Source organism: Podarcis filfolensis (genome assembly GCF_964270895.1).
Source record: "Podarcis filfolensis genome assembly, chromosome: 5".
Classification (NCBI taxonomy): domain Eukaryota; kingdom Metazoa; phylum Chordata; class Lepidosauria; order Squamata; family Lacertidae; genus Podarcis; species Podarcis filfolensis.
The window spans coordinates 24292621-24304723 of NC_139608.1; the positions used below are offsets into that span (position 1 = coordinate 24292621).

Consider the following 12103-nt stretch of genomic DNA (forward strand, 5'->3'; position numbering starts at 1 on the left):
CCAAATGAGATTACGTGCAGAACCACCTCTCATCTTGCCATGACAACCAGATACCTCTGTTAATATTTTACTAGCATGGACAAGACAGCCAGTGGTTTGGAGCTTGATTATTGGAAAATGCCCTTTCCAGGGATGCAGACTTCTTTTGGGTGATGTACTTTGACCCTCCGCCCCCTCCTTCAAATGCTTCGTCATGGCAGAAATAAAAATGAACAATTCATCGGTGTTTCATTGCATCGCCCAGCCTAGGTGATTTCATAGGGAGTCCCCAATAAGTTTGCATGGGTGAGTGCCCTGATAATGAATCTATGCTACCTTGAGAGTAAGAACAAGATAAAAGCTGTAAATCAAACAATGCGTGACTTTCAGATGAACCATGGAAACTGTGTAAGCGGAGCAAAGTTTGGTCATCATCATCTCTGCAGGGTACAATAGCCATTTTCTATTGGAAAGCATTCGCTCAAGGGCAACCTGCTAGAGGCAATGGATAGAACCAGGCACAACTATAACTAATTCAGAAAAGGATGCTGTGATTACTAAAACCCAGCATAGGTTTCTCAAAAAAAAAGTCATGCCAAGTTTCTTTTTTTGATAGGGATAGGGTTTCATGCTTGGTGGATCAGGGGAATGATGCAGATGTAGTGTATTTTGATTTCAGCAAGGATTTTGGCAAAGTCACCCATTATATTCTTGGGAGGTAAAGGTAAAGGGACCCCTGACCATTAGGTCCAGTCGTGGCCGACTCTGGAGTTCTGGTGCTCATCTCGCTTTATTGGCCGAGGGAGCCGGCGTACAGCTTCCGAGTCATGTGGCCAGCATGACTAAGCCACTTCTGGCGAACCAGAGCAGCACACAGAAATGCCGTTTACCTTCCCGCTGGAGCGGTACCTATTTATCTACTTGCCCTTTGACGTGCTTTCGAACTGCTAAGTTGGCAGGAGCAGGGACCGAGCAATGGGAGCTCACCCCGTCGCGGGGATTTGAACCGCCGACCTTCTGATCGGCAAGTCCTAGGCTCTGTGGTTTAACCCACAGTGCCACCCGTGTCCCAACAGGGTTATGTAGGTAGGATGGAAGCATGGGGCAGCTTCACAAACGACACCTGCTGAAATTAAAGGTGTAGGGACCTTGCCCTCTCTTGCATCTGGCCACAGGCTGCCCACCCATGACATGACATCGTATTCTGTGGACTAATCTGTAGTGAATCTTTCAGATGACAGCTTTTAGCAGACTTGATGGAGCAAAGACAGAAAAATCACCACCTGCGGGGTACATCCTACATTATTTTGTTCCACTGCCACCTCGTCATGGGTTCCACAGGTGTTTGAAGCAATACAGAGATCTGTGAAACCTGTTTTCTAGAGGTGAGGGCTGGTTGAATGCATACACCCCATGAAAAATGATGCCCATTTCATACGTGCTTCAATTCTCTGGGGGCAAAAGTAGCAAATTGCATCCTATCTTTCACACCCTCCCTCAATGCTGTTCTCAACACCTTGATATGTGAAAAGAGCAAAACATCACCATACATAGTTAGAGTAAGGTTGCCAGATTTTTTTCAATGAATCCAGGGACACTTTTCAACTTCAATGGATTTTGTATAGGGACTGATTTGTAAATCTGGGGACTGTCCCCAGGAAACGAGGACATCTGGTAACCTTGTATACTAGCTGACAATATCGATCAGTTCTGCTGTCTTGGAACAGTGTGGGGAAGAGTCTGCTGTAAATCATAATCATAATGTGATTCTTGGGAGGTAACAATGTGTTGTTTCAATCTTTGCAAGGTTTTATCTCTTGCATGCAGTGTTTTTTTCTGGGGAGGGGATGATGACGCAGGGGTATGCATACCTCTTAACATTTTGTGAATCTAAGTTTGGCCTCATTGAGGGGCAGCATTTCAATGTGAGTAGGAAAACAAGAGTACTCCTAAACATTTTTTTTAGGGGGGAAAAGCACTGCTTGCATGTACTTGGGAATCAATTCCACTGGCTGTATGAAATGCGTGGAATATTAAAACCCAAGGCCTTGTTACATGATACTGGATAGTGACCCACTATAAACATTAGATAAGGACAAAATGGAAAACACCCACTGATTAATGCATGAAGCATATATACTCTGATAAGGATAAGTGCTTTCTGATAAAGCAGAAAGGTATCTTCAAAAGATAGCAAACAAGCAACAGTGAAAGTCGAAGATCAGTGCTCTTTAGGTAACATTAAATAATGGTTGGGTGAACTTTCTATGTCACCTTTCATCAATGGCTGTGCTGGTTGAGATGGGGGAGAAATTTGTTCCAGTTCGTGTTTAAAAGCAAATTTATCAGATTTGCACTTTCCAAAACTGTGCAAGCAGAAACAAGAGTTATCCTTTGAAATTTCCACATACAATGGTACCTCGGGTTACATACGCTTCAGGTTACATACGCTTCAGGTTACAGGCTCCGCTAACCCAGAAATAGTGCTTCAGGTTAAGAACTTTGCTTCAGGATGAGAACAGAAATCATGCTCCGGCGGCGCGGCGGCAGCAGGAGGCCCCATTAGCTAAAGCGGTGCTTCAGGTGAAGAACAGTTTCAGGTTAAGAATGGACCTCTGGAACAAATTAAATACTTAACCCGAGGCACCACTGTATCTGAATTTTGGGATGCAGTACTCCAACCAATGTTTACACACATGAGGGAAATATCATCTGTTGATTCCTATTTTATTGTGTTTGCTCCCAAGAATACAACCGTTTTCTTAAGGTCACAGGCCTCAGTGCAACAAAGCCCAAGGAGACTTTCCTGAGGTTTGGAAAGTAGATTAGCAGATACGTTTATACTGGAAACGTTAGGGATCTGTAAATGGCCACGAAGACTTCAGTACAAGAAGCCTGCATTTAGAAAGCTATGATTCATAAATGAAATCATGATGCACACTCCCTGCCCTGTGTATTAGTTCTAGATATTTAATCTGCTGCTGTGGTCTTCCCATCCTGGCAGCCAACATCGATCAATACAGGAAACCTCCCAAGGACTTCCAGCTTTAACCCTGTACATAAATGATGAGGAATGATATGGTTGCTGATAGCCTGCGATGACTCCCTGGCCACGCCTGGGAATGCCTGTAAACTTCCAATGACATAGGACAGAATGCATGCTTAGAAACCCTGCTTGAAAAACACATTGCCAGCATGACACAGTTCCCTTAACCACGTCCCTGGAAGTTAAAATGAGACCTTACTGGGGGTTATTTGCAGGTGGGATTCATTCATACGCCAGCAAATTCAGGCTTCGCAATTATAGTGGTTGAGGCCCAATTTGGCCCAATTCCTCCAATTGCCTTAATGCCTGATGAGACTGTGCAGGGGTTGGGGTGACAAGCGCTGCCCCTTCTAGGTCCCTGGTGTCACTATTCAGAGTACTCAAGCACTTGTTGTGGAAATAAAGGGGGAGAAATAAGGGGAGCACTTATCGGAAATCAGTTTTGTCACCTCTTCTCCCTCAAAACCCCGGGACAATGAGCCTTTGCACTATTAATGGGGAAAGTTGCAAATTGTATCCCTTCTGGTTTCTATTGGCAGAAGTTGTTGCATTGTTGCAAGAAAGTGTCAAAATTGTATCCCCTTGTACTTGACCGTGCTGATGAAAATCGCATAAAATCAATGCCATAACCAATTCTCCCCATTTCGATGACATTTTGCTTCAAAAGGAAAGGCAGACTTGGACACCGCCTTCCTCCATAATCCTCTAAGTGACAGGTCACATACTCAACTTGGATACCACCCTTCTCCATAATCCTTGGGATATACAGTCAAGTACAGAGCACCCCTCCCTTGAGGGGAACAATGAACATCCGTTGATGGGTTTCCTGAGGCCAGAAGGCAAAGATATGCATAGATTCTTTAGGTGGCGGGTTCTTAAGGTGTTGGGAACTTGATCTGATAACTGGGGCAAGTTGATTAACTTGGGTAACCTCACGACTCCCCTCCCTCCTTGTGGCATGATGTTGATGTATCAGCAATGTATCAATGTTGGTTCTGGAAATGTATTATGGGGAGGAAGGGAAGGTCTTCAAAGAGCTTGTAACCCATGTTTGGGGTTCTTACTCTGTGTGGAGACCTGTTGTGCAACAATAAAGATTGTGGTCTACTGACCATAGGGACCTGCAGGGACTTTCCCCCCTGACAAGCTGGGCTGTTGAGTATCCTCACACCCCAGAATTTTCCAACTCAGAATCCAGAGCCGGAAGGCCCAGAGCCAACAACCAGCTGCACAGCCTTCCCCAGCTCAAGGGTCAGGTCAGTAGTGGTACGTGCGGCACTTTAATCAGTGGGAGAGTGTGAGTTGGGGGCCGGCTGGGGCAGATAGACTAGGCAAGCAAGCTCCCCCAAGTCTCTTCCATTCCTTCCCTCCTCCTTGGCTTGAACAGAGCAAGGCAAGCACATATGATTGCCACTGGCCCCACCCCTCCCAGGCAGAGAAATCTACCTTTCACACTTCACAGAGCCCTGTTGGTGCCTGCAGCATGCCCTGAAGATTGCCCACAGGCAGAGAGAGGCCTTGGGGATCATGGAAGGCAGCAGTGGGAAGGGATCCTCGGAGGGATCCAGAACTACCTGTAGAAGGCAGGAGGCCAGGCTGCAGGTTGGTAACTGGACCTCATCCTGACTCTGACATTAATGGGAAGGGGGAGACCAGGCTCCAAGCTAAAAATCTTTTGCAGAAAATGGAAGAACTGGAATCTGTGTTTATGCTGCATCTTTGGACCCGTGTGCTAGGTCATTTTCACAAGGTCAGCAAAGCCCTTCAAAAACCAGACCTGTTATTGAGTTCTTGTGCAAGTTTGTACAGTTCACTTCTGGATTTTTTAAGGAAAATTAGAGATAATTTTGATGAGCTTGAGAAACAAGCAAAAGTCACTTTGCCAAATGTCAACTACAAAACAAGGAGACAAAGAGTGAGGGAACGGCAAAGAAATGACAGAAGTGCACCTGATGCCTTAGATGCTCTTTCTTCAAGAGATAGGTTCAGGATAAAATCTTATTGATGAACTTTTGCACTTTCACCTGTACGTGACACAAAGCCATAGGCCTACAGCAGAACACGCTCTGTCTCATACAGACCTTTATCAAACTAAATACAAGGAAAAAATTCAGATGGCCTTTCCTAATGTGGAAGCAATCTTGCAGCTATTTCTTAGCCTTATGGTCACTAACCGCTCAGGAGAGAGGAGTTTTTCAAGACTCAAAATAATTAAAAATGAATTAAGGGCCACAGTGTCTGAAGAGAGGTTGTCTGCACAGAGCATTCTGTACACTGAAAGTGACAAACGTAGACAAACAAATTTTGATGAAGCTGTGGATGATTTTGCTATGAGGAAGGCTAGGAAAAAAACATTTTAGCCTTACTATATTTGATGGTTGTCGTTTACTTCTTAATATGTATTTAAAAACTGACTTTTTAATGACAACATAAAGATGATTCTAAAAGTGCCACACTGTCAGGTAATCATGGTCATGTTATTTACACTTCCCAGGTAATATAATTTGTAATCTCAATGTGTGGTTGTTGTTTTTTTAAAGAATAACATTACAACTTCATTCCCCTAAAAATTAATGCTTATTCCACAAAAGGTTTACGAAGTTCAGTTATTGCAAAAGTTTTCAGTGTTAATTTTATGCATTTTTTAAAATCACCATGGTATTTAACAATAACATCTTACGTCCTTTAGAGGAGAAACTGAGAATCGCATAATTTTAAAATACCCATCATCATCCTTGGCTTTGTTTCATTTTCTTCTAGTCCTGAGGGTGGGGGATTGGGAGGGGCCTCACAAGTGGAGTAGCCTACCTAGGGACTCTCTTCATCTAATTCCGGCCCTGCCCCCACCCCTCAAATAGCCCTAAATGTTGCAAAGCAGCGTCCATTCCTGCGCCCAAATAATATCTAGCGAAGGGACCAAAGGGATTCAGAGCGACACTTCTCTCCTCGGATGGTACCAAAGGTGCGAAGGGACCTTGGCTTCGGAGTCACGTGCTCCGCGGTCACGTGAGGCGAGCCCAAAGCGCTGCTCCTTCGACTCCCTCAGGACAACGTTGCTTCTGCTGCTTCTCCTCTCCAAGCGCGCGCCAGGTAGGAGGGGCGTCTGGGAGGGCGAGGAGAGCGCGCGCGCGCGCGCGCGCATGAAAGAGACCCCTGGCGGCTGGCTCCGCTTTTGTTTTTGTTTTCACCCCCTTCTGTTTTCTGTCTCCTGCTGGAGAAGTAGGTCCCTTAAAGGAGACGGGCGCGTGGCTGGAGCTGCCTGGGCGTCTCGGCACAGAAGGAGGGGCAACCTTTGCCCTCGGGGCGCGAGAAGCGGCTAAGCCGTGGCAGCAGCTGGCAGGGCTCGGCTGAGCCACGCCTTGGAAACCCGAGCGCTGCTTGCCTCCGCTTCCTCGCCGCCCCGTTCCTGAGGCTTCTCCTCCGTTTACTTAGCTTCGGAAAGAAAACCCCCACATATCCAATTGAGTGTATAGCCTGTCGCCCGCAAGGCGATGGACAGCTGCTATTTAAGCCGCAGAAGTTGGACGTTTCAAAAACGAAAACGCTCTGCAGAACTGCAGAGTTGGAAAGGACCACGAGGATCATCAACTCCCAACTTCCTGCAATGTATAGGGTGTTTTTAATATATATATATATATATATATATTTGCCCAACGTGGGGCTTCAACCCATGACCTTGAGATTAAGAGTACAGTGGTACCTCGGGTTACATACGCTTCAGGCTACAGACTCCGCTAACCCAGAAATAGTGCTTCAGGTTAAGAACTTTGCTTCAGGATGAGAACAGAAATCGTGCTCCGGCGGCACAGCGACAGCAGCGGGAGGCCCCATTAGTTTCAGGTGCTTCAGGTTAAGAACAGTTTCAGGTTAAGAACGGACCTCCGGAACGAATTAAGTACTTAACCCGAGGGACCACTGTATTCATGTTGTACAGGCCAACTGAGATGCTTTGTCCAGCATCTCTCATGCACAAAACTCCACTTCTGGCAAAAGTCCCCAGGCAGGACTGATTGGCTGGACTGTCTAGTAGGGAGGCGGTACTGTTTCAGGGCGAGAGAAGCTTTGGTGCCGCAGATGCTGCCAGGCTACAACTCCCATGAGTCAAGGGTTAGGGATGATTAGAGTTGCTATTGAGCAACATCTAGAGGACCAAAGGTTCCCCACACCTGTGAGCGTAATCACTAGTGACTAGTTTCTAAGAGTGCTGTGTAGACTCTGGACCACCTGGTACGCAGGCTGAGACACTACCTGCCCACAGACTGACTCGCCAGAGTGGTGCATGCTCTGGTTACATCCTTCTTGGACTACTGCCATGTGCTCTGTGTGGCGCTACCTTTGAAGGTGACCTGGAAACTACAACTAATCCCGAATGTGGTAGCTACGCTAGTGACTGGAAGTGGCCGCCAAGACCACATAACACCGGTCCTGAAAGACCTACATTGGCTCCCAATACATTTCCGAGCACAATTTAAAGTGTTGGTGCTGACCTTGAAAGTCCTAAACGGCCTTGGCCCAGTATACCTGAAGGAGCGACTCCACCCCCATCATTCAGCCCTGACGCTGAGGTCCAGCTCCGAGGGCCTTCTGGCGGTTCCCTCACTGCGAGAAGTGAAGCTACAGGGAACCAGGCAGAGGGCCTTCTCAGTAGTGGCACCCGCCCTGTGGAACGCCCTCCCATCAGATGTCAAGGAAATAAACAACTACCTGACTTTTAGAAGACACCTGAAAGCAGCCCTGTTTAGGGAAGTTTTTAATGTTTCAAGTTTTATTCTGTTTTTAGTGTTCTGCTGGAAGCTGCCCATAGTGGCTGGGGAAACCCAGCCAGATGGGTGGGGTATAAATAATAAATTATTATTATTATTATTATTATTATTATTATTATTATTATTATTATCTCTTCTCTTCTCTTTAGGTAATAATGTGCATTACGTCACTTCAGAATGTGTTCAACCCTCCGTACTGTGTTTGGCAGCCCCTCCTTATTCTGCTGAGTGAGACTGTGGACCTCTGCCCCCGTCCATATGGCACCACTGATACCTTCTTTGTCCTGAAATGAAGGATTTTTGGAGTGGTGGGGGTTGCAATTGCTTCTCAACAAGTACCTGCACCTTTCTGCTGGATCCCTGTGATTACCTGAAAGAAAGGCACTTTGGATACACACATTATTACAGAACAAGTGGGGCCTGCTCTAACAAACTGTTGCAATAGGAATTGTTATTATTATTATTATTTGCATAGAATCAGAATTGTAGAAGTGTAGAGTTAGAAGGGACCATGAGGGTCATCTAAGTCAACCCCCTGGAATACAGAAATATTTTACCCAACATGGGGCTCAAAACCCTGACCCTGAGATTAAGAGTCTCATCCTGTACCCACTGAGCTTTCCCTCTGCATGGACAGATGTGCTGCACTATATCAAGCAACAGAACCACAATCCGAGCCTTTGGATCAGCACATATAAGCAACTGTGTTTGCACTGTGTTACTGCTAAAGCCCAATTTTGGTAGACGGAACACAGCATTCCCGTATTCAGAATTCTCAGGTTTGAATAAGAAGCCATCAGGATGGCTTTGAATCTGACACAGCCTAACTTCGGTTGGTGAAAATCGTGTGTGTGAAATTGTGGATCAAGTTTGTTCCTCAACTTGAATTTTGAACCTGGGGGTGGTGGAAATTACACTCATTTAATTAACAGTTGTATTGTTGTTGAATTCAAGGGAATTGATATTGCTTGGGGAGTTCCATTTCACTTGCCAAATGAAAACAAGGGATTTACATAAAATATGGTAAGATGATGTAACTTCAGTATATATAAATGTAAGCTATATTGGACACAACAATTTGAGTTTTGCAGAACTCTGTGAAGTTTTATATGGGTCCATTTTCATGGATTTGATTTTGGGGTTCGCATTTATTTTTGTACATTTGTTCAGGTTTTCCTTTTAATACCCATTTCTTTTTGTGTGTGTCGTATATTCTTCCGAAAAGGATGCCACATCTTAATTTCTGTTCTCGGAGGTCCCCGGTGGTTTGCAGTAGTGCTTGCGTTGCGTCAAGCCAGCCTCTCGCAACAAATATAGGCCTCGGTAATTAGTTCCGCTGTTATTTTAATGGGTGAAATGTTGGTTTTCCCTTTGTGGGTCGTATCTGACATTCAGTGGGTTGGCTCCAGACACTTAAGTTGGTGCCTCTTTAGACCCTTGTGACTAATCTGGGGTGCAGCGCTATACTGAAGATCTCCTGGCTGAGGTTTCCACAATTTAGGAAGTGTAACTCACTCGCGCTTCCTCTCTTCTGGCATACAATCATTTCAATTACAGCTGAAAATCAGCATTCCCATATCTTTCTTTAATTCTTAGGATCCTGTGGTTCTAACACTTCCTAAAGTGGCACTCCCTGATTTGGTTTGCATGTCACTATTAGTTTAGAGTTGTTGTTGTTGGTTGTTGTTCTTTTTAACGAGCGTATCTCTGTTGCAGATATCTTAAAGAATGGTGGCAATGCTGCAGATGCTGCTGTAGCAGTAGCAGCTGCTTTAAATGTTACTGAACCATGCAGTACTGGCATAGGTGGAGACTGCTTCTGCCTCTATTATGACGCAAGCACAAAACAGGTACATGGTCTCAATGGAAGGTAAGTACCAGTGAGAGAGCGCGCGCGAGAGAGCGCGCGCACATGAGCAGTTGTTGTATTCTGCTATGTACTAGGGCAGAGAGTTGTTGTATTCTGTTACATATTAGAAAATATAGTTGTATTCATTTACATGCTGGGGTAAGCTGTGCATTTGGGATTTCTCTCTTTGTAATTTCTACTCCCCCACCCACCCTCCAAAACCACCTTTTTGCTGCTGGTTTGAGAGTAGGGACCAAGAAATGAGAGGATTAAGGCTGGATCTAGACGCATCAAAAAAACATTTCAGGAAAACGTGTTATAACCTCATAATTGTCAAAAGATGGGACTCCACAGCGCCATCTGGTGTCAACAGTGTTATGACATACAGTATTTGAAACGCTTAAAAAAAAAACCTAATGTAGCTGAGTCCTAAGACAGTAGTGGCGAATCTATGGCATGTGTGCCAGAGAGGGCACTCAGAGCCCTCTCTCTGGGCATGCAGGGCCGTCACTTCTGTGCTGGGGGGTAGGGGAGAAGGAGGAGAGGAGGGTTCATGCGTACTGTCCAAAGCCTGTGGCACCAGGGCCATAGCTTCTGTGCCGGGGGGGGGGGAGGAGAATGGGCTCGCACCATTCAAAGCCTGTGGCACCAGGGCCTGGAAAGTGAGTGAGGGGCTGAGCAGTTATTGACTTTTGATGTGCCCGGGCTTCCCGCCAGTCTGTTTTTCCTACTCGGGAGCAAGCCGCCTTGAGTTCAGAAGGGCTTAACTCCCAGGGTCAGTAAGCATATAAAGACTGCAGCCTAAGAAGGGGCTGCTGGGTTTATATGTTTGCTGGGCTTTCCCGCAGAAGCCAACAGAGAAATTCACTCCGTGGAGACTGCAATCAAACGGCAGCCGAAGAAAAGGCAAAATACAATAATAATAATTATTATTATTTATACCCTGCCCATCTGGCTGTTTATTTATTTATTTATTTATATTTATTTGTACGTGCGCACACAAACAACCATTATTTTCTCATATTAAAAATTGGGAGAGGGTGGCTCTTAGTATAGCCCTCCAGTGTACACTAGTGGCCAGAATTGTGGAACCTTCTAGAAAAAATGTATTTCCCAGGTTTGATGGCTCATAACACCACTTTGTTTTGGAGTAATACCAGTCCTTTTTTCCTGTGGGGACGCAGGGGGATGCATACCCCTAAACATTTTGTGAATTTAATGGGAGAAGAAATTCACTGTATTTATTTTTCCCCTGGTGGTGATTTTCTTGAGTCAAAACGAGAGTATCCCTAAACATTTTTTTTAGAAAAAAAGCACTGAGTTATACCATAAAATTATATCTCAATGGAAAGATAATTTAATGAAGAATGTAATGCAATAACCTTTTTGAAGAATTATTTATTAAAACATCAGTCATAAAGAAGAAGCGTGAAACACACAGAAAAAAATGAGATATACAGGTAAAATTGCTGTGTTGGCACTTTGTGATAAAGAAGTGCGTTTTGGGTTGCAGTTTGGGCACTCGGTCTCTAAAAGGTACACCATCACTGTCCTAAGAAAACTCCTCTGTGAATGGCAGCCAGGTTGTTGAGTGAAGAGATGCCACTTCATTTTCTGACATCATACATTTTATTGTAGGTGATACTACTACAGGAAACAGAATGCTAGACTAGGGCTGCAGTCCTATGTACTCTTTCCTGGGGTTAAGTCCCATTGAAGTAGGATAGTTGGCCAGCCAAGATTATGTGACTTGCTTCATGACACACAATGAATTCAAAGCACAGGTCTGAATCCAGGTTTTCCGGACTGAAGCTCAACCTTCTATCTGCTGGATCACACTGGCAACGATGGGAAGCTTGGGATGGGGAGTGGCTGGAAACTCTGGCAAATGGAGAGTCATTAAAGCACAGCAAACCAGCTTGTTGCCACTAGCTTGACTGCTGGAAAATAAGCAGATATAGATTACCGTACTTGGACAGAATTTCTCAATGGAATTCCACATATATAACGGGGCTCAGTTTAGTGGTTTTGTTCAGGCTTGCCACACTTATCAAGAGCCTGTTTGCAATGTATACAAATGGTGTTTGTCCAGTTTTAGTGTGTGCCTTCAGGCTTGTGTGCATAATGTCTCTTTGTTTTTAAGCTGAACTTGATAATGATTTTGTGCAAACATCCTGGTGGACAGAGTGTCTGCAGTTCTGGTTTCATATGGGGAAGACTTTCATTTTAATCAGGAGGTCAGAATCCAGCTTTGCACCTCATTTCCTTTTCATTTTGTTCTGATTTTCCTACATTCATATGCTATTCAACTTTTCGCCGCTGCAGAGGAATAGCTGCCCTTTAGGTCTAAGTTGAATATTAATAGGAAGATGCTATAAAAGGATAGCATCAGGTCCAGGTGCTCTTCAGTTCCTGTTGCTGTAGTCCAAGGGCAGAGAGCAGGACATGCTGAAATTCCTCTGATTA

General features: G+C 44.9%; 1 protein-coding gene across 4 annotated transcripts in view; it reads left to right on the forward strand.

Moving 5' to 3' along the window:
- The first annotated feature begins 6007 nt into the window (after positions 1–6007).
- The window catches only part of LOC310762367 (glutathione hydrolase-like YwrD proenzyme), a 29087-nt gene continuing 22991 nt past the window's right edge, over positions 6008–12103 (forward strand). For 2 of the 4 annotated variants that reach the window (XM_083613325.1, XM_083613326.1), the window contains exons 1-3: positions 6008–6115; positions 9014–9111; positions 9505–9658. In XM_083613325.1, the coding sequence (XP_083469451.1) occupies positions 9015–9111; positions 9505–9658 (251 nt within the window). In that variant the 5' untranslated portion in view covers positions 6008–6115; position 9014. Of the gene's footprint in view, positions 6116–6896; positions 7367–9013; positions 9112–9504; positions 9659–12103 lie in introns of those variants that run through there. The other 2 variants (XM_083613327.1, XM_083613328.1) reach the window with 2 other exon arrangements.